Source organism: Leopardus geoffroyi, chromosome B3, assembly GCF_018350155.1.
Source record: "Leopardus geoffroyi isolate Oge1 chromosome B3, O.geoffroyi_Oge1_pat1.0, whole genome shotgun sequence".
Taxonomy (NCBI): domain Eukaryota; kingdom Metazoa; phylum Chordata; class Mammalia; order Carnivora; family Felidae; genus Leopardus; species Leopardus geoffroyi.
Genome location: NC_059337.1, coordinates 30,474,824 through 30,501,674, shown reverse-complemented (window position 1 = coordinate 30,501,674; position 26,851 = coordinate 30,474,824). Strand labels below are relative to the sequence as shown.

Here is a 26,851-nt window from a genome sequence, read left to right as displayed (position 1 = left end):
GTATTTTCCAGGGAAAAGGAAGTTTAACAATTAAGTGACATTTATTTTGTTTTAAGTGCTGTTTTGGGGGGTGATTTCCTCTAGAGAAGCTTCCCATTCTCTCTTTAAAACACTTTGGGAAACTGACACTGGAGAATACAGCTAATAATGACAAAGCTGGAATGGAGGTTCAACCACAAAAAATCATGCTCTTTCCATTAACCACGCTGAGGCATGCATGAGAAAAAACTCTTTTCTAACATTATTTATTACATTGAGTAATCATGTAACAGTGATTTTAATCAAGTCTCCAACTCATTTATTTGATGTAATGCCAGGGTTTTAGTAGTACTGAGAAAGTCTACTGCCTTCTTATTTTTGAGGACGTGTTGGCACATACATATCGCATCAGTGAGCACTCACCATTCCCTAACGATCAAGCCTGTTCACAACTTCTCGAACTGTAGCTATGAAGTTTTCATTGTCTTGGGGATTAGCTAAAATAATACTGTGCAGTCTGTTCATATATGAGTCAATGGTGTCCACTGTAGGTGTCTCTCCACTTCCTGAAGTGAGATAAGAAGAGAAAGTAGGAAAATCCTCCCTATTCAGTTCAACCATAATACAGTTAAGTGACTCCAAGTTAAGGCAACTATGACTCTAATGTGGTCCACTCCACAGACCAGGTTTTCATTTCAGATGAGACTTTTAGAACTGGAAGAAATGAAATTAATCCACAGAGATTGAATAAAAAGATGGGCTATATAATTGCTATACAGTACATAGGAGTAGCTGCACATAACAAAATGTTAGAGACTCCCTGCTTTCTGCTGCAATTATCCTTAACATGAACGAGTATATAAAATATACTAGTGTTTGTTTTTCTCTTCCTTCCCATTAAAACAGAATTACAAAGCAAACAAACATATATAAGAAAAATGCCCTACTCAGGATTTATTACTCAGTTTCCATTATTCTGAATATCAAGTTAAGCTTAACAGAAAGGAAAGTAAATTATATAAAATGTAATTGGAGAAAAATTTAAATGACCAGAGAGTCTAAAATTGTGGATGATCGTAGCCAATATGGAGATACTATTACGTGACCCCCCAGAAAACGCTGAGGGAGGAAAACCCTTATTTTACTGATTTTCCTCTTGGTGGGGAGACTTCAGCCTTACCCCACTACTACCAACACAAATAGCAGCTGCTCCCTTGCCCCCACCACCAAAGTGCTCGGGGAAGTGTGATATTACCAGGCAAGGGCATGCTGGCAAAGCTGCTGGTCAACACCTGCCGCAGGGTCTCCAGGTGCTGCTGTAAGACCGTGTTGCGGCTCCGCTCCTGGATCACATCCACCTCCAGCTTCTCCACTGCTGTGCGCATGCTCTCCACGTGCTTTTGCAGGGCTGCATTCCTCTCCTCAAACTCCATGTTGGATTTGCGAAGCTGGCGGAGCTCTGCCTCCCGGGCTGAGGACACACCCCCGCGCAGAACACAAGTAGCACTAGGAGTCTCGGAGGATTCCCAAAGACTCTTACAAGGAAGTTCTGCTTAGCTGTCTCTAATTAGCTACCCCACCTCATTTCCCTAGTCTCATTATAGCCTTCCAGATAGCAATTTCAGCAATAAAATGCCTGGGTCCCCAGAGCTATTTTAATTCTTAAAGCTGGTCATATTCCTACTTAAAATTGCAAGGAACAGTTGCAATTCTTGGTATTTCAATGTTTGTTTTGTTTTTTAAAACTATGCAATGAGAAGCCTGAAGGGCTTCGCAAGGGGATCCTGGGAGACCGATGCAAGCACAGCTGTGGGTCTCCATCTTTCCTGCAATGGGGTCAGCTTTGCTCTTACTCATTTTATATTCTGGATGCCAATGTAAGCTTTTATTATACAAAGGGTTTTGGGCTAAGAGTTTGAAAGCAACTGAATTAGTGATGCATATTTATTTCCTTTGATCCAGAAACTAAAGTAGCTTTAACAAAACTGGTCTAGCTTTCATTCACTGGTTTGTGAGTAGCTACCTTTGCTAGAGAGTGGAAAAAAAAGTAGCTTTCTTCTTCCAGACTAGCCCTAGGGTGGAGAATATCACTACCATTGCTTTTGAGCAATGAACCCCTCCTGAGAATGAAATCCCCTGTGACAAATCTGAGGAATACAAAATGATACTTTAGTAATTACCTTTGCTGTGGTTCAGGAATTCCTCTGTAAATATAGGAATGTCAAAAACAGACCGCTCCTTTACTTCTGTTTCTTTCTGTAAATCAAGAGTAACAAAACAGTTCTTTTTTCCCCCTTCTCTTCTTGAAGTATAGTTGACACACAATGTTACATTAATTTTAGGTGTACAGTGTAGTGATTCCATAAGTCTATACATTATGCTGTGCTCAGCACAAGTGTAGTTACCATCTGTCACCATACAATGCCATTACAAAACCACTGCTATACCTTTTATACCAGTGACTTACTTTTTCTAGAACTGGAAGACGACCTCCCACTCCCCTTCACCCATTTTGACCATCCTAACATCCCTCCCCTCTGGCAATCATCAGTTTGTTCTCTGTACTTATGGGCCAGTTACTGCTTTTTGTTTGTCTATGTATTCACTTGTGTTGTTTTGTTTTGAGAGGGAGAGAACAAGGTCAGGGGAGAGGGGAGGAGGGAGAGAAGGGCAAAGGCAGAGAGAGAGGGAGAGGGAGAGACAGAGAGGGAGAGAGGGAAAGAGGGGGAGAGAGAGAAGGAGAGAGGGAGAGAGAGAGGGAGAGAGGGAGAGAGAGAGGGAGAGAGGGAAAGAGGGGGAGAGAGAGAAGGAGAGAGGGAGAGAGAGAGGGAGAGAGGGAGAGAGAGAGGGAGAGAGAGAGGGAGAAAGAGAGGGAGAGAGAGAGAAAGAGAGAGAGAGAGATTGAGAGAGAGAAAGAGGAAGGAATCTTAAGCTGGCTCCACGCTGAGTGTGGAGCCCTACATGGGGCTTGGTTTCACGACCATGAGATCATGACCTGAGCCGAAATCAAGAGTCAGACGCTTAACCAATTGAGCCATCCAGATGCTCCCATTTTTTTTCCGATTACACATGTAAATGAAATCATGTGGTATTTGTCTTTCTTTGACTTGTTTTACTTAGCATAATACTCTCTAGGCCTAACCATGGCAAAATTGCATTATATTATTTTATGGCTAAGTAATATTCCACTGTGTGTTACGTGTGTGTGTGTTTAAATAGGTAAGGCCTGAAGGCCATGTCTTCCTTAAAGAAACAGTAGGGTGAGCAAGGATCAGTCCAAGTGAAGGTGTGAGGGAAATTCCACCTTTTCACTGGAATCACCTTTCATAGAGCTCAAGCAGATTAAATATTTAGTTCTCTCAGGTGTACAATTGCTGTGCAATGAGAAATCTTAAAAAAAACCTACATAAGTTTCTCTAATGGAGAATTTGGAAGCCATTTCTGAGTTCTGTGCTTTGAATAGTCAACAGTATACAAGTATTGAGGTAGGAATAGAGAATGGGAATTTCCACATGTTTTTTCAGTTGCTTCTGTTGGTTATCCATGTAAAATGCTCTGAGATAGGGCTGTCTGTTCTAAGTTTGCCAAATGGACAATAAGAACTTTCAGCAGAGATCTGCCAATCATGAGCAATAATAATGGCATCCTATTAGTACCACCACTTTACTTATTTATAGGTGCAGCCTATAGTTGGGGATCTTTTACACTTTCTTCAAACACAGGAAAGACAAAAACAAAAACAAAATCAAGAAGTCAGAAATAACTAGCCTCTAAAACTGAGAAAATCCAGGATTATGTGTGATAGAAAAGAATAACAAAGCCTAAAATTAACTTGCCAATTTGGTGAATTTAAAAATAAAGTTTAAAAATAAAGGTCTCACAAAACTACTGCAAAATATATTCCACAGTGACCCTTAAGAATAAAGCCAATTTCAAGATACCTTGGCTGGAATTTCTACAATGAATTTGAAGTTGAAAGGATTAGGAATATAGATTATAAGTGTATTGGCACAATGTTTAAAATCTTACATAAAAAAAAAAATCTTACATAAGATGGTAAAGACAACAGTGGGAAATGAGTACTGAAGAATTGCTAGTGAGATCTGAAGATTACAAAATCTTTATAACATAAAGAACGGTGAAAAAAACAACAAAAAAACAAAACATTCCTACACAAACATGTTTAAAGCCAGAGATAGAATGCATCTTTCCTAACTCTTGCCACTAGCCTTTTATTATCTTTGAACACAAATATGATTGGTGCCCAGTAAAAAGCTAAGCAGTTAACAGTCTGTGAGGGAATTCTGACAACCAAGCTTCCATTTTCATTTTGGCATCTGCCTTGTAAGGGGGCTGGGTTGTATGAACAGCCTGCCAATGGCAGCTGATCAAGAGAGACATCTAAGATGTTAAGTCTGAAAAACTATGTATTTACCTGAAGAAACTTTCCGAGCACTTAATTTTTACCTTTATCTCTTTTTTTTTTTTAATTTTTTTTTTTTTTTCAACGTTTATTTATTTTTGGGACAGAGAGAGACAGAGCATGAACGGGGAAGGGGCAGAGAGAGAGGGAGACACAGAATCGGAAACAGGCTCCAGGCTCTGAGCCATCAGCCCAGAGCCCGACGCGGGGCTCGAACTCACGGACCGCGAGATCGTGACCTGGCTGAAGTCGGACGCTTAACCGACTGCGCCACCCAGGCGCCCCTACCTTTATCTCTTAAAGAAGGCAAGCAAAGTTTCCCACATCAATTTAAAAATAAACAACAAAATTAACAGTAAAGCCCCAATTTCAACATGCAAAGCTCTACCTTGGGCCAGTTCTTGGTGGTTTCTAGGAGAACTAATGCATGGGCAAGAAGAGTTGGTGCCAGAAAGGATCCTAGACATATTTCATAGTGGCTTTCTCAGGACTCTGCTGGCTTACCTATGCTCTAACTCTGTTGCTGGGTTGCTATAGGAAAATAGAAAACTTATGACATACAATTTGAACATGAACAAGGTGTAACAGATACAAGTCCACAAATGACTTCATATAGTCTTATGACTTTATCATGCTACCTTGCTCAGTCTCCTACTTAACTTTACAGGTTCATATGAGATCAGTCACCTAGTCACAGGTCTAAGTATCTGCTAGTTAGGTAGGGAGGGATGCTCGCTCCCCAATTCTATGGTACCAAGAGGTCTCTCCAAGGCCTTGAGTCTCCTCAGACAGGTAATTCTCCTCTTTGCCAGAGTGGCCCAAACCAAGCTAAATACATAAGGGCAGAGAATAGTACCGTGTAGGTACATTAACACACTGCCCGTTGGTACAGAGTCTCAGAGTGCAAAAGAAGAAACACGAAAGCAATTAAATGAAACCGTTCAGTCTCTGAAAGGCAACAGCAATTCTACTTAACGGAAGAGTGGTAATAAAAACCATCAGCACTCTTCCATTACTGAGTACATTACTCGGCACGGAGAGGATCCTCCTGGGGGCTCCGATATACTTAAGCTGTTCCAAGGATCGCTCAAGGGATTAAAATCATAAGGATTTCATTACCTCTTCATTGAAAGGGTCTAATTTGTTCAGGCTGAGTGTCATTTTGTCATTTCTCATAAATTAAGGGAGAAACAAAATTATTGTTTCTATCTTAGTCCTCACATGAGATGTAGATGCTTTCTTGAGAGTAACACTAGTTGACTCCTATGTCTAGAAGGCTGGCTTTTGGTCTAAGAGGAGCAAAAATGCCCTTTACTTAGGTTTTTTATTCTATATATTGAGTGGAGGGTAAAAGAACAGGGGCCCTTTCGAACTGAATCTATTTTGCTGTGATCTAGGTTCAAGGCCAGAATTTCATAGAATGTGACATGCTTTGCTCAAGGTCCCTTTACCTTAGGGAACACTCTTACTGCTGTGTACCAGTCCCAGTGCCCCAGTGCTATGCAGGACACTCAAGTGGCTTTTAGGTCAGATTTCTTTAGCTCTGACAGGAACTTGCCAGTACCTGCCATGGTAACAATGTCTTAGGAATCCAAGTTCCACTTAGGAATATAATAGGTTTCTTTATACAAACAAAATAATTTCTGTCATAATTAGTGACAAATTTGGTGACCAACCAGCCCATTTTCACTTTCAACACTAGTTTGCTCCATTTAGTGTGGCATGTGCAGCCAAGAATGCCAAAATGGGATACAGAAGCCTGCATCTCACTCGTACTTCTAACTGTAATTCAGTAAGTGATTCTGGGGAAGTTCTTTCCTGTCTCAGGCAAGTCACTTTTCTTGCCAGCAAAATGGGTGGGGGTGGGGTCAGTTGAGAGAGTTTCTGAGGTCTTAGTCTTTTTGAAGTGAAGAATATTCTTGAAGAATATTCTACTACATTTGTCATTTTACTCCTAATAGGATAAGTAAAGGGAAATAAGCATGTATTTAAAAGCTGTGATGTTTTAGGCACTTTGCAAGATACTTGCTCTTTTATTAACTTACTTATAACTCTGCTCAAGTCATTTTACCCTCCTCAAGGTGCCCCCCACAAAACCCGAGGAATCTTTAAAGCCTGATTCGGTTCATCCTTTCCATGGGGAATTCTGTGGCTGCTTTTCACTCCTAGTGCTTTCTTATTTTTCTGAACTACTATACTAAGAAGTTATACGTAAGGAAATCATTATGTAACTATGTTTAAAAACTGTCAAACTATTTCTTTATTTCAATTGTTTTGAAATTACCAAGTTTAAGAAAGATATGATTCAATGTAAAATAAAATCTGATAAAGTGAGGGACATTAATTGGGTCAATAACCTTGCTAAGAGAGCTTTATCCTGATGTGGACATGCCAATAGACAGATTTACAGAGCCCACTGTATACACATTTGAGAAACTACTGCTGGCTGTCCATCTACTCTCCTCTTGTTTTCCTTTGATTTAACATGTATCTAATCCTAAAATAGGGAAATTACATAGAGATTTATCCCTTTTTCATAAATTGAATCCATACCATGCTAAATCATGTAAATAAAAATAAAAAGCTTCATTTAATAAATAAAAAGCCTCATTTAATAAAAAGCTTCATTTCTCAAATCATCAGCAGGAGTTTCTGTGACTGAGTAAATCTACTATATCTTTCCTGACTAAAACTACAAACCTTATGGAGGACAAAAATGCCACATATAATTTGGCCAGCAAAATTCATAGTGATGAAAGGAATTAATCAGTTGTTGACTAGAAAGTGTGAGATCTAATGTTTTAGATTATTGTCCAAATTCTCTTTTGCAACCACTAAGGATAGAGAAGTTATAAAGGATGCTTAATAAGGGAAAAAGGAAGTATGGAAATCTCATGATATGGGTAGGTGGGCACACAAACAAATAAAGAGAGAAATAAGTAATTATATAAGTATCTGGCAAAATGAAAAGCTTGCAACACTATTCAATTAGGCTTTTAAATATAAAGTATACATACAGTTTCTCAAGTAAAAAATATCATACTATTTCACCCTAATTAGAGCACGGAGATGTCAGGAGATGTCATATGTCTATATTTTCATAGGATTTATTTGAAGAATAAAATGCTAGTATTTATTATGCTTCTTACTTTCTAATTCATGGATGGCAATAAGTCTATTTGATGCGGTGCCTGGGTGGCTCAGTTGGTTAAACGACCGACTTTGGCTCAGGTCACGATCTCATGGTTAGTGAGTTTGAGCCCTGTATCAGGCTCTTTGCTGACAGCTTGAGCCTGGAGCCTGTTTCAGATTCTGTGTCTCCCTCTCTCTGCCCCTTCCTCACTCTCTCTCTGTCTCGGCTCCCTCTCTTTCTCTTAAAAATAAACACTAAAATAAAATTTAAAAAATCATTAAAAATAACTTAAAAATAATCTATTTGACTTGTTAATCTAAATGTTTTCTCTATGTTTTGAAGGTCACCAATGCCAAATTAGGTAAGAGAACTACAGCCCCAAGAGAAGTAAGTTATTATTTTGAAAAAATTATTTCTTAAAAAGCCAAATGCACGCAAGATTACAACAGAAAATTCTTTTTTTGTAAATTTCCGCTGTTATTTAAACAAATGGGTTTTGGGGCGCCTGGGTGGCGCAGTCGGTTAAGCGTCCGACTTCAGCCAGGTCACGATCTCGCGGTCCGTGAGTTCGAGCCCCGCGTCAGGCTCTGGGCCGATGGCTCAGAGCCTGGAGCCTGCTTCCGATTCTGTGTCTCCCTCTCTCTCTGCCCCTCCCCCGTTCATGCTCTGTCTCTCTCTGTCCCAAAAATAAATAAACGTTGAAAAAAAAAAAAAAATAAAAAAAAAAAAATAAATAAACAAATGGGTTTTGTATAAAAATTAGTATTTCTGGAAGACCTCCCAATGCACGCACATCATGCTAGGTGGTAATGGGGTGGGTACAAGATGGAAATTAGACCATGGGTTCCTTTGAAGAGATTATAATCCAGGAATGTGAAGAACAGAAGCACTTGAATAATCTCAACACCTTAGCTAGAGCAGCTGACTGCAGATGAGAAACAGAGAGAGCTGTGAGGGTTAAAGGAAGCTAGAGACACAGGAAAAGCTTGAAAGAGGAAATGGAACTTGAAACCGGGTTTGATGGATGGCTAGAATTTCGCGAGGCAGAATGGGGTGATGGGGAGGGGTAATGGGAAAACTGAGTGACAGACAGAAGTATTTTCATGCAAGAAAGAATATGAGCACAAGCATGAGGCAGAAAGGGATGGGGGCACGTGGAGGACAATGAGTAGTAAAGGCTTTTTAGCTAAGTATATACATGGGAAACATGGGAGTTAAGGTATTTGGAAAGGGAAGGTGGGACTTGATTACAGAAGACTCAGATTGCTGAGGTGAATGGAATTTGATAAGCGATGAAAAGTCACTGAGTATTGTAAAGCATGGAATTACCAAAATATTTTATTTTCTTATAACCATATGTGAACCTTGGGCTACCTATATATTTAAAGCTCTCTTTGCCAAGACACATAGCCAAGATACCTGGGCCTAAAATCCTATATAGGAACATAGGCCCAAATCCTATGGATGACAGGCTAAACCAACGGAGGGGAAAAAGCCAGTAAACAAATAAGTGCCTGTGAGCTAGGAACCAAGATACTGTCACTTGTGCTCCACTGACACTGTGGCTGAATAGTTCATTTTAACTAAATGTGGAATTCCCTAAAAAACAACTTTCTGAGAGTCAGAGTGAGATATCTGATGATGAAAAACTATGATTAAGTTATGATTTTCAGCTGGTCTTCATTTCTATACCTCACTCCAAATTCCAGCCATCTTTAGCATTTCAAGGCAATAAAATTCTTGGACCACAAGGACTGGAGTTAGGGGCTGTAGTTCAAGGACAGACTCATGATAGGTGCCCGCCATATAGTAAGAATCCTTGAGCAAAAGCAACTCACCCAATATGAATTATGTGATAGGAAATAATATGCCATTCATTAAGAAAAAAAAAAAGAAAAAAAAGAAAAGAAAGGTCCAAAAGCATGACAAACAGCAACATTATTATAAATAGATATGTGATACGTAGACAGAAAGCTAATTACCTCATGATCATGAGTGGCCTGTCGGGCTGCATCTAAAATATGAAAGAATAAGAGAACATTAGTTTCAAGAACAAAACAAAACAATAACAAAACCCAAGCAAATGAACTGTGCTGCACTACAGTTAGTTAGTTAGACACAAGAGAAACAGCAGATGCAGTTCTGACCTTTGAGGATAACAGAGTGGGAGAGTGGACAGGAGACACACACCACAGGCTGTTTGTACAACATTAAAGTTTAGCAGGCAAGATGCCCAAATGTGGAGAAGATGCAATGGCTAAGGAATGACAGACTAATGGGAGATGGGGCTTCTCTGGCAATGTCTCCTGAAGAAAGGGGACTTGAAGGGTGTGATGAACAATTTTAACAGAGAACAAGAATCCATGAAGACTGGGATCTTGTCTGTCATGTTCACTGTTGCATCCTTAATGCCTAGGTGAAAGCCTGGTATAATAAAGCCTGGTAGACAATATATGAAAGCTCAACATGTAGTGTTTGAGTACACGAATACATGAATGGATGAATGAATGAAAAGGATGAGCACTGAAGGGTGGGAGAAGTGGTGCACGAAGGCTTAGTGCTGTCAAAGAAAGGCAGGTATGTAGTTTAGCAGACAGACTTGTTTAGAGGCAGAGAAATGCCTAACCCCGGAATTAGGAAAAAAAGCATAGGCAACTAAGAGGGGTCTTGGAACACAAATCAAATTATTGACCCTGGATATGGAAATGTAACTGAGATTTTTAAATGAGAGTAATATGATTTTAATAAAATTCCAAGGTATGTTTGTGAATGTGGCATAATAGAGAAACGATGGAAACTTACCTTTTACATTTATCACGCTAACAATAGGCTTTGTGACACACTGTCATGCACAACAAACTACAAAAACATCTCATTCTGGTTCTGATACCTTGCCTATGAGATTTGCCTTTCTGACGGTCCTGGGTTTTCCTACTGAAGACCTTGTAGGCCTCAGTCTTCTGATACTGCTCCAGTTCCTTCATGTAACGCTCCTTATCTCTGTCTGCTTCATCAAGGTAGCGCTAGGAAAGAAATGTGGAATTATTTTCAAGAAACACATCTGGGTAAAATATTAGTGAACTCATTGAAGAAAACAGAGGACAATTAGAATATGGGAAGAAAGTATATGAGGGATAAGCTCTAAGGGAGAATAAAGAAATCATATGGATAGAAAAATATATAATCCCTCAATTATAAAAGAAATAGGTGATTCTAATTCTTTACACTATTACATTTTCTAACTTAATGAAGACAAGTTCTATTGAGATCATTCTCATAAAATATTCATATGAAGACATTACAGTTATTCCTCTAATCCCATAGACAGACCTATACATGGCCACTAGAGTCCTCAAGAGGACTGGACACCACATAGGCATATTTAGTCTTCCCAAGAGAAAGGATGGAATATTACTTTGTTTCTCTATCCCTAACCCATTCTGAGAGAATGATCTCATACATCAATTGGCCTTTTAAGAGCCAGAAGAGTAGAGCACGAAAGCCGGGAGACACAAAGAACATAAAAAGGAATGACCTCATCCTATGGACCTAAAATGGACTACTATGACAGAGCCTATATCTGCACTCTTTGTGCTATTAATTATTTAAATAAAGTCATTGATCCAACAGGATAATTTTGTTTAGTGCCTTGTCCTTTTCATTCAGCAATTAGGTTTAAGAAATAATGTATAAAAATAGTGCTTTTAAATGGACACAAACTAGAGTCAGATATTACATTAAAAACCTTGTCTTGCACAAGAGTCAGATGTAGAAGACACCCGACTGGTCAAACATGGGACAATTTAAGTACCCCAATACTGAAGTACAGTAATAAAATTATAAACCTTTGGGGAAAAAAATTAGTATGCTCATACCAACGATAAATAACAAACAGCAGGGAGGAAAAGGGTTCTTGCTTAAGTTAGAATGCTGAAAGCTGAGCAGTAAATGTGAAGGGAGTGCTAGAGTTGGAAAATTATCATTTTGCAACCCTCACGGTAAAGATTAGACCAAGCAAAAGTCATCAGTGGATGCTAAATCTAGGGGGGACGTCGATATGGAACGGACTCTGTATGTTGTTAAAATGTCTCTCCACAGATTGCTTATTAATTGTAAAAGAGAATAAAAAAACTTTATTGAGAGAGCAAAATTAACATTACCAGTAAGGAATAAAAGGACATTGTGTGCCTGCACATGTGATACCCGGAGAAGGACACAATACCACCTATGCAGTATTCTAAGAATGCATAACTCAATGTCATCACAAGGAAACATTAGACAAGTACAAAATGAGCAATGTTCATTAGAAGTAAACAAAAAGGAGGTGGAGAAAGAGGGAGGGATTGCATTCTTAAAAAATATCAATGTCATGAAAGACAAAGAAAGACTGTGGAAATATCCCAGATTAAAGGAATCCAGAGTTCTGACTATGAAACACAAAACCCTGCCCTGGACTGGAATCTGAACTGGAGGGGGAAAATGTCACAGAGGAAGGATATTAGGTCAACTGACAAAATTGGAATATAGACAGTAAATTAGATAAGAATATTGCGTTAATATAAAATTATACAGTTGATAATGAAACTATGTGTGAGAAAACATATCTACTTTTAGGAAATGTACACTGAAATATTCAGGGGTGAAGGGCAATGAGGTATATAACTTACTCTCAAATGATTTTGAAAAAAGGCGTGCGTGTGTGTGTGAGAGAGAAAGCACACAAGCATGAGTGTGCATGCACGTGGGTATGTCAGTGAGAGACAGCGAGCACGCACATGCACACACAAGCAAGTGAGCGTGAGTGCTTAGTATGTGTAGCTTGCTCAGAAGAGTGTAAGTGCATACACAAATGGACAGATGGGTTAAAACGTGTTAACTACGGGTGAATTTGGGTAAAGGGTATTTAGCCATTCTTTGTACTATCCTGTGTTTATAACTTTCTGTACATTGAAATTTTTTCAAAATAAAAAGTTAAAAACGGGCAACCAGGTGGCTCAGTCTGTTAAGTGTCTGACTTCGGCTAAGGTCACAATCTCATGGTTGGTGAGTTTGAGCCCTGCTTTGGGCTCTGCTGTCAGTGCAGAGCTTGCTTTGGATCCTCTGTACCCCCCTCTCTCTGCCCCTCTCCCTTTTCAAAAATAAATAAACAGTAAAAAGAAAAAAAGTTAAAAACAAACACTAAAACCTTTGCCCTACCTAATAGTGGTTATCTCTGGAGAAAATTAATGTTACCTTTGCTTTTTCCTTTACACACTTCTGCATCATCTTAAAAACATGTTAAACAAAGAGCATGTATTAATTATGAAATTAAGAAATTAAAAACAAAAGAGTAAACAATAAAGTATGGAGTACGTACAGCTCACGATCCCTTTATACATTAGGGATAAGATAATGGACAACATGCACTGGTTTCTACTTGCTGGCTACCACAAAGAGCTTCAAGTTGCAACTTAATATAATCTCCTTGAAATTTTCTGAATTCAGTTAATTCCCCAGAGTATTTTTCAATTTGGTTTTTGTTTGTTTGGAATCCTTTGTAAAGAGTATGAGACATAAAAGAAATATAGCTATCTTTTAGATGCTGAGAATGCTGGGAACTTTTAACCCCAAGCCACTCCCACAACCTACCATCATTCTGCTTTTGTGGCATTTCAACCGATTTGTGGCTATCTTGTCCTTAATTCCTCTCAACCCTCTCTAACAAATGGATTTGTTTCAGTTTGGCAACAGTGTTAGTTTTTGCTTAGAGAGGAATTCAAATAGTTCTTGCTTTATTTTTCATAGTAGGTTAAATTTGCCAGAACTCGTTAAAAAAAATTAAACAAAAATCTTATGTGAACAGCAGAATTTTATCAAATGACCTTTTCTTATTGAACTCCTGACTTTTCATTTGACTCGGTAGAATAAATTATATCAACAGATTTCTTAATTTCTTAATATTGAGTCACTTTTTATAAAATTCTTATATGAACTCTCAGCATATAAATCAAAGTAGAGCTGCTTTGGTTTAGGAGGGCTGCTAGGGGCCCTCCTGCTTGTACCCCTGAAGCAGATCCTGAAACAGTACAAAAACCACTGTGCTAGAGAAAAGAGTTATGATGAATCCTGCTATTCTGTTCTTCTACGCCCCATGACAAAATTGAAGAATCAACCACCCATCCTCTTTGCTTTTGATGGAAGCTATTTTTGAGGCATAATCAAAACCACGCAGAGGATCAGGAATAGGAACAATTACCTGTTTTTCCTCAGGGGGCAGTTTACTCCATTCATTGCCTAACATCCTTGTGATTTCTGGAAATGGGACTTCTGGTCTTTTTGCTCGAAGCTGTTCTCGACGCTCGTTCATGAATCGAACATATCCTGTAAGGGGGGATTTGGGTGCGTTGCTGTCTCGAAGAGGTTTCTTCCTCTTTCTTCCTTTGGACCAACCTCCTCGTTTACTTCTTTGCTGTAAGACAAAATAAAAAAACCAAAAACCAAATTACAAAATCCACCCAAATAACACAACAATAAAACAAACGAACACAACAGGATAAGAGTTGCATTTTCCTACTATTAGGAGCCTAGATATTCAAAGCTCTCCAAATCTGTCATAGGTACAAATGACTGCAATGCAGTCTTCAAAAAGGAACTCTAGATGGTTCATCTGCACATCCTTTCATGTACCACACTACAGACTGTTACATTAAGGGGCTAATCCTAACTGATGAGAAGAAGGGGCACCATGATCATGTACACTTTGGCCTTCATACGCACTTAACAAGTCCTAACTCCTGACAGGGGAATTTCCTAAATGAGAAACGTAGCACATACATAGCACTGTGCCAGAGAAGCAGACACTGTCATGGTAGATCAGAACAAGATGTCACAAACACTGGGCAAAGAGACAAGTTGTAGTACAGGGCTTAAAAATCATTCGTGAAGGATGTTTTTCATTGATACCATTCAAAGACCAGTTCACTTCCCACAGTAGACAACATATAGATTTCTAAATTAATATCTAAATTTCATCAAGTATAATATATCCAAAATGAATACTTAGTTTTTTGCCTTGATGACTTGTTCCTTAAGATGTTTATTTTATAAAGTCAGAGGTCTTTATATGTTATGAGTTACATCAAAAAATGAAATCACCTCAAAAAAGTTTAAAGAAAGGACTGAGGTACTACTGATGCTTTACCACAGCCCTTTCTCTTTTTCTTTTTTTAAAGTTTATTTATTTATTTATTTTGAGAGAGAGAGAGAGAGAGAGAGAGCGAGCACATGAACAGGGGAGGGGCAGAGAGACTGACCAAGCCATCCAAGCACCCCCCATCTCTTTGTCTTTTAATGAGATGAAAGCTCCCTCACACTTTTGCTTCATAATTTTACAAATACACACAGCCTATCACTTAATAAACTTTTATGGATACAAGAATTCTTCTTTCAAAGAGAAAAATAAATGAAATGGGACAAAAACATTAAAATATTAATTATAGTACTGTAGTCCTCCAAATTAATATGAATTATTCACCACTGGGCAAATGGTGTATTTGCTATCAGCTTTTTTTCCCCCTGATTTTGTCTTGTAAACTTAGTAACATTAAAGCTACTAAGGATTTTAAGATGTTTAAGAAGCTTCAAGCATTCATTATAATCTTAAAGGATGCCAACATGAAAAGAATCAGCTCTTTTAAAGTAAGAAAAAAGATGATGGGGCGCTGGAAAGGCTCAGTTGATTGAGCATCCGGCTCTTCATCTTGGCTCAGGTCATGATCTTGGCTCAGGTCATGGTTTGTGGGATTGAGCCCTGCGTTGGGCTCTGTACTGGCAGCATGGAGCCTGCTTGCAATTCTCTCTCTCTCTCTCTCTCTCTCTCTGACCCTCCCCTGCTTGCACTTACTCGCAAATTAAATAAATAAACTTTAAAAACAAATAAATAAAACAAGAAAAAAGATGAAATTCATGGTGGTATTCTTGTATGACTAAAAAAGAGTGCCTTAACGTGGACAATGTAATCAATCAATTGCGAGGAACACTGAAAGTCCAACAAGGGCATGACTGCCCCAGGCCCATATGGAACCTTGTGTGAATTAGAGAAGGATGCCCTCTATGGGAGGGTGAATGGCTTGGTAAGTGGTGTGGATCCTCTGAGAATGTATGATTCCATGCTATAGGGCTTGGTGTGCATAAAATGTGTGGCCTTGAACAAGGGCATGTGGACTTCTCGTTAATTACTTATGTAAATCATTCATTCATTCAGTAAGCATTTGTTGAACATCTAGTATGATGCAGGTATAAATTTATTAAGCAGGGGGAAAAAGAATCTACTTGTCTCTGTGTCATTAAAACCATTAATATGGTTTTATGTGAAACCATTAATACGGTTCTATGAAGAAAATTCTGCAGAATGTAGGGGGGCCAGAGGATGAATGCTTCGATCAATTCCTTTGCTGACTGCTTCTTTAGAAACTTCAGAGACTGGTAACAGGAAGAAATGCTTCTTCAGCTTACCTCATCTTCATGCCTCTGTTCAGTGCCTTCTGCTGTATTTGAAGCCTCATTCTGAAGCAACTGACCTTGGGAGAGATCCTCCACAAATTCTGGATTGTTGGTGGATGATGTGGCTCCACTACTATATGGAACCTCTGGGTGGGTTAACCTTAAGAGTAACAGGCAGATGTGTTCAGTTATCAATAGCATCAAAGATTCCTATTTACCAAGGTTCAAGACAAATTGCCCTGTCATCAAAAGCAGAAGCCAGGTTTAATTACCCCACCTCATTTGTGTAAATGTAAATAAGGTCTCCAGAATAGTTATAGAGTATTTAAAAAACTAGTTTCAGTGCTTGATTGAACTAGGTCATTTTCATGGAGAAGCCTTCTATTAAAAATAACTAGGGGCAACTGGGTGGCTCAGTTGGTTAAGCATCCAGCTCTTAGTTTCAGCTTAGGTCATGATTTCAAGGTTTGTGAGTTCAAGCCCTACACCGGGATCTGCGCTCATGGCGTGGAGCCTGCTTGGGATTCTCTCTTCCCCTCTCTCTGCCCCTCCCCTGCTCACTTGCTCTCTGTCTCTCAAAAATACATAAACTTAAAAAAAAACAAACAAACTATAATCTTTTCTCAAAAAATGACCTCTCCCCTCAACATTGACATTTTAGTTCTGAGCATGCAACAGAGTCTCACTTTTATATGCTACTTTTCATGCATCTTATCTCCAGTGTAAAGGGAAAATATTGTTAATGGAAAAGGAGAATAGGAATGGGAGTTGTAAAGGGAGGGTGCCCCGTCACAGAAGGGCGTAAGAAGTATCTCTTATGGTACATTCCATAGGTTATTACTTCTTGGACTCAAGTGTTTATTGACAACCAGATCATCTAATGATATTAAGTTCAGTAGGTTCAGGTATAAATGTTAAGAAATAAAACACATATTTCTTTTCTGTTTCCAGCATTCTGTTCCAGACGAATTGGCAAACCAGATCTCAACCTTCTGAAAAGTGGACATAATAAGGTAGATGACTGGATTCACTCACTATTCTGGAAGAATATATACTTCATAGGGTTATAGGCAAATAATTACAATGCAATGTAAGTACTAAAATAGAGGTTTGTAAAAAGTGTATGGTATGATGAATTTTATACATATGTAGAGGATGTTAAGAAAGATTTTACAGAGGTCTTGAAAGATAAATAGGTACTCGCCAGGTCAACATCATTACAGGCAGAAAGGAAAGAGTATAACAGGAGTAAGGGCAACCTTTCAGGAGGCTACTGCTATAGACTAAGTGAGAGACAGGAAGGCAGGATGGAGAAGAGGGGAATGATAGCTAAGAGATATTTCAGGGATAGAGTGAACTTAACGACTGAGTCAAAGGTAACTCTATGGGTGATTATGCACTATTAGCCAACGTCAACTGGAAAGTGTGTGGGGGATGGGTGGGGTGGGTGTAAGACAGAAGAGAAAACGGTAAGTCTGAAACACTCATGGCATAATTAAGTGAAGCTGTCCCACAGACAACTGGAAACATGCATTGAGAGAACAGAAGTGAAGAAAATCAGAAAAATGGGAAGTGCTGGATATTCTCCAGAAAGAGAGAAGAAAGTCAGGACAGAACTCTGTTGGAAAAGATCATTTGAAGAGCAAGCATTAGAAGAAGTAGGAAAGACTAAGCAGGGCTTTAAGAGATTTAGGAGAGAATACTGTCAAAGAGGCCAAGGCAGAAAGACTTTTTAGAAGTGGGTATGAACCAAGTAAAAAGATGCAGATGTCGAATAAGATAGGCTGAAAAGTATCTGCTAAATTCGAAGACCTAAAGGTTGTTGGCAATTTTAGGGAGCATAGTTTTAGTAGAATTAGGGGAATAATATCCAGATTCCAGTGGGCTGAGAAATGAATGAAAGCAGATGCACACTGTCCTGGAAATGAAAGAAATTACACTTTTCTGACCCTTTCTAGAAAATATAATAGATGATTTTAAGCAGGAGTTTCCTACATTTTTGAGGTCTTTGAGGTCCTTTGAAAAAGACTAAGAGAAATTATGAACTCAATGCCAATCATGTTCTCTGAAAAGAGGCACCATCAGAGACCCAGTTTGATCCTGGTAGATTTTCCAGATGTTTCAATTACTTTGGATGGCTTTGGCAACTTGTTTTTTCACTCACTGTCATTCTTGTTCCAACAGTGCCATCAACTTTTAAGTTACTAATTCTTGTACATTCTTATTTCAGTAAAATATGAAAGTTAGGTTTGGGAAAATGTATCAATCCTATGAATCCCTGACTGAAATGAACAGAAACCAGAGGGGAGTGGTCACAGGCATCAAATGTCTTGGAGATGACAAGTTGGACACAGTTTGGAAAAAAACAAAACAAAACAAAACAAAACAAAACAAAACAAAACAAGGTTCTTTTGTTCCTATAAATGAGTTGGCACGCTCTTAGTTAAAGCCAACAACCCTTCCATTTGTGCCATGGACCCCACAGCATTTAGCCTACTCAAAGACAGGTTTTTAGCAATTCTGCCCTCTCCTGCATTACCAATTCTTCCTTGTCCACTGGATCAGCCTAGTCAGCAAGCAAATGTGACATTTTTTACTCTTACCTTGTTACCTTAAAGCAAAATGAAACAAAACAAAAAGCACTCTCTGGATCCCACTTCATTTTTCTCCTTTCCATTACAGAATTATTCATAGAGACCATCCCCAACTTAAGACAGTTTGATTTATGATTTTTCAACTTGACGATGGTGTGAACGTGAGATAGATTCAGTAGACACCACACTTGGACTTTTGTATTTGGATCTTTTCTTGAGCTTAGTGATATGCTGCGTGGTCCTCTCTCACAATGCTGGGCAGCTGCAGTGAGCCTCAGCTCCTGGTCAGCCTCGCAATCACCAGAGTAAATAACTGATACCCTTTTGACCGTTCTGTATCCATACAAGTGTTGTTTTCACTTTCAGTACAATATTCAACAAATTACAGATATTCAACACTTTAGGCTTTGTGCTGGATGATTTTGCCTAACCGTAGGCTAATGTAAGCGTTCTGAGCACGCTGAAGGTAGGCTAGACTAAGCTATGATGTTCGGTAGGTTAGGTACATTAAGTGCATTTCTGACCAATGGTATTTTCAATTTACTATGGGTTTATCTGGAGGTAACCCCATGGTAAGCTGAGGCAGATCTGTACTCTGAAAATAATTGTTTATATCTATTGGCTTCAATTTCTCTTCTTTCATTCTCTCTTAAACGTAACCCAAAGGACATGTGTACTTACAACTCTTATAAAAGTCACCAATGCCCTCCATGCTAAATTCCGCGTCATTTCTCAGCCTTCATCTCACCCGATCTTCCAAAAGTTTTTTTTTTTTTTTTTTAAATATTTTTTTTCAACGTTTATTTATTTTTGGGACAGAGAGAGACAGAGCATGAACGGGGGAGGGGCAGAGAGAGAGGGAGACACAGAATCGGAAACAGGCTCCAGGCTCTGAGCCATCAGCCCAGAGCCCGACGCGGGGCTCGAACTCACGGACCGCGAGATCGTGACCTGGCTGAAGTCGGACGCTTAACCGACTGCGCCACCCAGGCGCCCCCTTCCAAAAGTTTTTAACACAGTTGATCTCTTCCTCTTGAAATACCTTTTTTTAACTTGTTTTCCAGGACACGGCACTCCTCTGGTTTTTCTGCTACCTTTTTAGCTATTCCCTTTAGTGTTCTTTGTTGACTTTTCCTCTTCTGCCTGGCTTAAATGCTAGTGTATCCCAGAGCTCAGGCATTAGATCTCTTCTCTTTTCTATCTACATAGTGCTCATTTCTTCAGTGATCTCAGCCAGTCTCTGGCTTTAAATATCAGGTATATGCTGATGATCCCCATGTTTCTTTTTCTAGTCTAGACCTCCCCTAGCCCCTAAGCCCTATATTAAGCTGTCTATTTGACATTTCTGCTTGGATATCTAACAAGCATCTCAAATTTAAAATCTCCTGCTTAGTTTTCCCCATCTAAGTCATCCCTTCGGTCGCTTAGGCCAACAGTTTGGAGTTGTCCTTGATTGCTTTTTTCTCCCTTCTCACATCTCATCTGGTTTTTGAAACAAATCTTAACTTGGTTTATCTTCAAAATATACGTCAAATTCTACATGGCACCAAACCCTATTCCCATTATCCCTGAAACCCTCTCCAATGAGGTCTCACCCCTACTACTCCAACAAAAATACTCTTGTCACTAGTGATGTTAACTCATCATCTCTCACTTGAATTATTTCAGGAGCTTAACTCGTCTCCTTGCTTCAGCCCCTGCTCCCTTCACTCTATTCTCAATATAACAGCCACAGGGATCCTATTAAAAAATAAATATCAGATCATTCTGCTCAAAATCCTCCAATGCTTTCTCACCTCTCTCAGAGTGCCAGTTAAAAGTGCTTACTCTGACCTATAAGATTGTACATGGTCTAGTCCTTGCTACTCAAAAGTATGGCCCTCATACCAGCAGCACTGACATTGCCTGGGAACATACTACCAAGTAAAATCTCTAGCCCTCACTCAGACTTTCTGACTCAGAAAGCACCGATGTAGTCCTCTACTACCTTCCCCTTGGTATATATACTCTGCTCCAGCTACACTGGCTTCCTGGGTATTTCTAAAAGGTAAAAACATTTCTAACCCAGGGTTTTTGCACTTCCTTTTCCTTCTGCCTAGAATAATCTTCCCCAGATAACTGCATGCTAGCTACCTTGCTTCCTTCAGGTCTTTATTCAATTCACTTTGAAAGCATTTCTGGGCCATCTTATCTAAAACTGCACCCCAAAGCCTTCCCAACCCTCTTCCCTGCTTTGTTAATCCATAGTTTTTAACAACATAGTATGTATTTTACTTAATTATCCTGTTTACTCCCTGATGTCCCCAGTAGAATTTAAGCTCTACGGGGATTGGTATTTTTGTCTGCTTTGTTCATTGCTTAGTATCCAGTGCCTAGAACAGTGTCTGGCACATAGGAGACACTCAGAAAATTTTTCTTGAATGAACTGGATTTAACAACTAGGCAGCTTTTAGAAAAGTCTTGGAGAACAGCTTTATCTGAATAGTAAGGTCAGAAGGCAGATATTAATGAAGAAATATATGTGAGGTAAGGAAACAGAATAATTACAAAGTCTAGTCCATTTTTCAAGAGCTCTAAAGAATATTAAGATAATTCATCGCAGGGATTAGCTAGCACTTCAATCAGTGAATGTATTTCTTCCGTGGCAAATAACTTCTAAATAGAAAAGATAAAAATTCAAGTGGAACAGAGATTTTCAAGGGAAGAGGGACTATTGCTATTAGTGCTTTTCTATATTCCTTTATACATCTGCTCCAAAAATACCAAAGAAAGGAGATGGGGGGAAAGAAAGGAAGTCAGTCGAGTCAGAGCTCCTAGGCATCTTGAATAAAGAGCTGTATTAAAAAATCTGATCTTAAAAAAAAAAATCAGACCTCTGGGGGAAAAATTATTTTCATATCTGTGGCAATTCAAACAGAAAATGAACTTGATTTTTAGAGCTAGCCCTGTGGCAGGTTATTTACTTAATGGTAGCTATGTAATTCTCTTAACCAGGAGGAACTGATGTTTCCTAGATCCACATATTGCTGTGCCAGTTCACAGGCACCAGAACACGGCAAATGACAGCTGAATGCAGATCACAAAGCAGCTTACAATGGCTCTCACTCTCTCTTTTGTGAAGCCTAACAAACATAACTTCTGGTTTTATGATATAAAACAGTCTCTTTAGCACCTCATCCATTATCAGAAGCTTTGTTTTAAAGCTTGGTGGAGGCCCAGTGTCCCAGAGCAGCTGCTTACCCAGTTGTGGCCAGATCATTACTCTCCTTGGAGCCATCTTCCTCTGCAAAAAGGGGTGGCAGGGTAGAGCTTGTCATCAAGGTTTCCATCTCTCTGAAAGGAAGAGACAATAAGAAAATAATTATAATGGCTTAATTACTTCCAGTTGAAGTTCCATTAATATAAGCCAGCCTTCCTTAAATTTATCACATCAGCAGCAGAATAGAAATGGACCTAAATGTTTATTTTCTTGATTTGGACATAAATCAATTTAAACACTGGTTAATGGGTTCTTAACTTTGGTCTTACTGACCGACTAGACTAAAAAGCGTTAGATTTTAATAAATGGGACAGAGTTTGGAAATTCCTTTTTGTTCATTAAGAATACCTTCAAAAGTATTCTTCATTTACTGTAAAAACTGTTGAGCAGAGTAAGTCAGAAGCACAGAGTAACTCAGCAACCCTGAACAAGTTATTCAACTTCTATGAGATACTATTTCACTATCTTAGACACGTACAAGATTGCTGACTTGACCCACAGGGTTATTGTGAAGGATTAAACTGAAAGAGCTTCATAAACAGAGAAAGGCTAAGATGGTAAGTGCTTTGAGTATTATTATATAAAGCAAGGTATTGTTATTACAGCATTACTGGGTCTCAGTCCCAGATGAATCATCCTTAGATTAAGTGGTAACAAACTGAGCCCTCCAAAAGGAAATAATGCAAAGGAAGTGGAGGCTGGAAGGCATACTGATGTGGAGCAGAGGTAAAGAAACCTCACTTCCAGGTCAGAAATATGTTCCACATCACCATGACGACCAACGGAAATAGCATGCACCTGGGTACAGGAAACAACTAAGCTTAATTGAAGAAAACAAAATAAATTACAAGAACTTGAAGGTTATCAGACTGAAAGAATAAAAGGACAAAGTGACAAAGAGAGTAATTTCACTTAGCATCTCACTACAAAGAAAGATTTTTCTCTTTCAAGGCTTACCACCAATGGTGGTATCACCCCATAGAGCCAAAAGCAGCAGCCTTCCATTCATCCTGAAAGTGATATTCAAACAAAACATTCAACAGTGACCCCAAACAGTAACCACTTAAGGGGAACTGCAAACCACTCAAGAAAGAGAGTGCTTCAATCAAACGGGGAGAATTGAGAAGCAAATTATGAGAATTCACTTAGGAGCTCCCTCAGCCGTTACTTCAGGGGCTGCTGCTGAGGAGACCTAGTGAAACTGCAATTAAGAGGAAAGCAGGGCAGCCCAAGCAGAGCTAGGATTCATCCCACTGAGGTGGAAACCAGAGGAAGATGCAGACGACACTGACATCACATTCTAAATGTTCGATAGAATAATTTACTTCAAAAATGGTGACACTGATGGCTTATTTCTTATTCTTATTTTCTTGTTTTTGCTTCTAAATTTTTATTTAGCAGACCGGTTTCATAAATAGCTTAATGTGAAAAAATGCATCTCTGTATGACTAATACCCATTGCAGTGGGTAGAGCATGGAAAGCAGAGAGAGAAACTTCAGACTCAATCAGGAGTTTATTCCATGTGCCAGGATGCTTGCTAACCCTTCTCAATTCCTTCAAGACAAGGGGATTTACAAGGGGCTCTGACAAATACTGCAACATCCCATTCTAGATGTTTTCTAGAATAATCCTGACATAGGTGTATTTACATTTTAATTTGATTTTAATTCACATTATGCACAGACCAGATTAGAGCCTGGGCTTTAAGGGCTGCTAACATCACCTTACACTGATATTCATCTTACCAAAAAAACCCCCTAATCAATTAAATGCCATACAGTGTAACTGTAAACCACAGGAAAACATTCAAATAGGTATTCACTCCCAAACCTTAAAAGGACCCATTTAGCTGGCTTCTTATTAAAGTCTCCCTAAAAGTAAATGGCCTTTCAATAACTTTAAGATTCAGCATTTGAAGTTCCTGGCATCTCTTACTGAACCTCAAAGGTGATATATTATCTGGCGGGGGGGCGGGGGGGGGGGGGTTGGGGGTCGTGGCGCCAAATGAACTCTTTTCATTCTCTGTGCCAACATGACCGTCTTCAAGTGTTTCCCAGTTCTCTTCAGTCATTGTTGAGGTACTGGGAGCAAGATTGGGAGGCAGCTGGACAACACAACCTTAGCAACATATAAACAGATCATATAAACAAAGGAAGTTGAGAGAACACAAATGTCTTGCTTCTTTTTCTTAAGTTTGTTTTACTGAACCCATATGGCTTCAGATATATTTTCTCTAGTGTTACTGAGTAGTCAGGTCCCTAAGAAATGAGTAATAAAGTGGGTGGAAGGTTAAGGGGCCAAGATCAACAAAAGAAGGAAATGAGGAAAAAGTCCAGGAAAATCCAAAAGCCTCTAAACTAGTCCAATAAGTTGGAAAAGAAAATGATTCCCAAGAATATGGCTGGGATCCTGCAAGGTTCTGCTTTCATATGGTCCATACGGGGGTGATTCAAACTGAATCACGGCTACTAAGCCATTGATTGCCAAAAAGCCTCTCAGTGTAGCATCTGTGTCTGATAATGTCTCAGTACAGAGGTCAAACTGAACTTTGAAATTCTATGTGAAGCACTTAAGAAATGTAATGAATGCTACTCTGGAAGGGAAAAGAAGAGAAATATGCACAAAGACAAAGCAACATACAAATCTGGTTCTCTGCTGCAGTCTACATAAGTAAGCATATCATGCAGATGTTTCCTGGCAGACAGGTTCTGTACCAAGTGAAGGCTTCTACCAGGAGGCCTCAAAAAAATGGTATTACGTTGAGGCTTATAGTTTAAACCAGGGTCCAGACTGTAGCTTTTGAAATCCAAAAATTCCCTCTAACACTAACCACTCACTGAAAAAAATGGATGTATAAAACATGATGCCAATTTAAGATATTTTAATAACAATTATAAAAATTATAATGATAATTATATTAAGTACACTAGGTATTTATTGGCCAATCAACACATTTTCTCCCTGTAGTAATATGGGGAGCCAAACTATATTCAGAACATTGCTTTGGTCAATATAGGTGGAGCTTAAGGAATGTTTTTCAACTAAGATTTTCCTAGTAACCTTTCCCAACAAAAGGGATGATCTCAACAATGAGACATTACTCCAAATGTGTTGGACAGTGCTGGAAGCCTAATTTATACCTAGATTTTCTGGGGCTGGCTCTTTTCAAGCAATCTTTCCTTACTTTACATATGTTAATCCCACTTCATTAAGTTCTTTCATGGGGATGCACAACATTCCCTCCCATCACATACCTCAGAGTTGAGAGGTGGGATTCTGTCTTCTTTGTCCACATTAAACCCTTATATAAAACTTTCAATTCTTTTCAAATCATGTCATTTGGCTAACCAACCTCAAATTCAAATGTGTCTGACCACTATTTCCTGTCATTTCAGCTTTCTCAATTACTTCTACAACTGACCTCTAACCACACAAACCTCTATTCACTCTTTTTAAAAAAAATATTTATTTAATTTTGAGAGAGAAAGAGCACACATGAAAGCGGGGAAGTTGCAGAGAGAGAGGAGAATAGAGGATCCAAAGTGGGCTCTGTTCTGACAGCAGAGAGTCTGATGCCGGCCTCGAACTCATGAACCGTGAGATCATGAACTGAGCCGAAGTTGGATGCTTGACTGACTGAGCCACCTAGGCTCCCCCCTGATAGAGAATTTAAAGTAATGATCATAAAGATACTCACTGGACTTGAGAAAAGAATGGAGAACATCAGTGAGACCCTTAAAATAGAGATAAAAAAGAACCAATCAGAGATGACGAACACAATAAATGAAATTAAAAATTAACTAGATGAAATAAACAGCAGGGTAGAAAGAGCAGAGGAATGAATTAATGATCTGGGAGACAGAGTAATGGAAAGTAACCAAGCTGAGAATGTGAGGAAAAAAATTATGCAAAATGAGAATAGACTTAGGGAACTCAGTGACTCCATCAAGTATAACAACATTCACATTATAGGGGTCCCAGGAGAAGAGAGAAACAAGGGGCACAAAATTTATTTGAAGAAATAATAGCTAAAAACTTCTGTAAGGAAACAGATATCCAGATCCAGAAGGCAGAGAAATTCCCCCAACAAAAATCAACCCTAGAAAGTCTACACCAAGACACACAGTAATTAAAATGTCAAAAAGTAGTGATTAAAAGAGAATTTTAAAAGCAGTAAGAGAAAAGAAGACTTTTCCTGGGAAATGTTACACACAAGGAAAACCCCATAAGGCTATAAGTGGATTTTTCTGTAGAAACTTTGCAGGCCAGAAGGGAATGGCATGATACATTCAAAGTATTGAAAGGAAAAAATCTGTAGCCAAGAATATACTATTTAGCAAGGTTATCATTCCCAATAGTAGGGAATGATAAAGACTTTCTTAGACAAAAGCTAAAGGATAATGACCATTAAACCAGACCTACAACAAATGTTAAAGGGGAATCTTTGAGTGGAAAGGAAAGACTATAAGTAAGAGAAATAAAAGTAGGAAATACAAAGGTAGTAAAAATAAGTATATCTGTAGAAGTCAATCAAGGGATTCACAAAAGAAAATAATGTAAAATACGGTATCATACACCTAAAACATGGGGGAGAGAAAGGGGAAAGACTGGGTTCAAACTTAAGTGACCATGAACTTAATATATACTGCTATATGCAGAAGATGTGACATACAAACCTAATGGTAATTATAAATCAAAAACCAGAAATAGATGCACAAAGAATAAAGAGAAAGAAATCCAAATATATCACTAAAGAAAGCCAGAAAACTGTGATAGAGAGCAAGAGAAGGATCAGAGAAGAAGGAATGGAAATGATATGATACCAATTAAAAGAAAGAGAGAGTAGCTATATTAATTTCAGACAGAGCAGATTTCAGAGCAAAGAAAGTGATCAGGGAGAAAGAGGGGCATTACATAATGCCAGGGGACAATCAAAGAAGACATAATAATCTTTAATATTTATATGTCTAACCACAGAGGG

At 38.8% G+C, this 26,851-nt stretch overlaps 1 protein-coding gene across 7 annotated transcripts in view; it reads right to left on the bottom strand.

Annotated features, from left to right (window-relative positions):
* The window catches only part of HMG20A (high mobility group 20A), a 68,335-nt gene that overhangs the window by 5,649 nt on the left and 35,835 nt on the right, over positions 1-26,851 (bottom strand). For 4 of the 7 annotated variants that reach the window (XM_045449003.1, XM_045449000.1, XM_045448999.1 and 1 more), the window contains 8 exons: positions 21,851-21,943; positions 16,029-16,176; positions 13,771-13,983; positions 10,426-10,558; positions 9,518-9,549; positions 2,160-2,235; positions 1,235-1,450; positions 403-545 (listed from right to left, as the gene is read on the bottom strand). In XM_045449003.1, coding sequence (XP_045304959.1) covers positions 409-545; positions 1,235-1,450; positions 2,160-2,235; positions 9,518-9,549; positions 10,426-10,558; positions 13,771-13,983; positions 16,029-16,176; positions 21,851-21,939 — 1,044 coding nt within the window. In that variant the 5' untranslated portion in view covers positions 21,940-21,943 and the 3' untranslated portion in view covers positions 403-408. Of the gene's footprint in view, positions 1-402; positions 546-1,234; positions 1,451-2,159; positions 2,236-9,517; positions 9,550-10,425; positions 10,559-13,770; positions 13,984-16,028; positions 16,177-21,850; positions 21,944-25,567; positions 25,605-26,851 lie in introns of those variants that run through there. The other 3 variants (XM_045449002.1, XM_045449001.1, XM_045449004.1) reach the window with 2 other exon arrangements.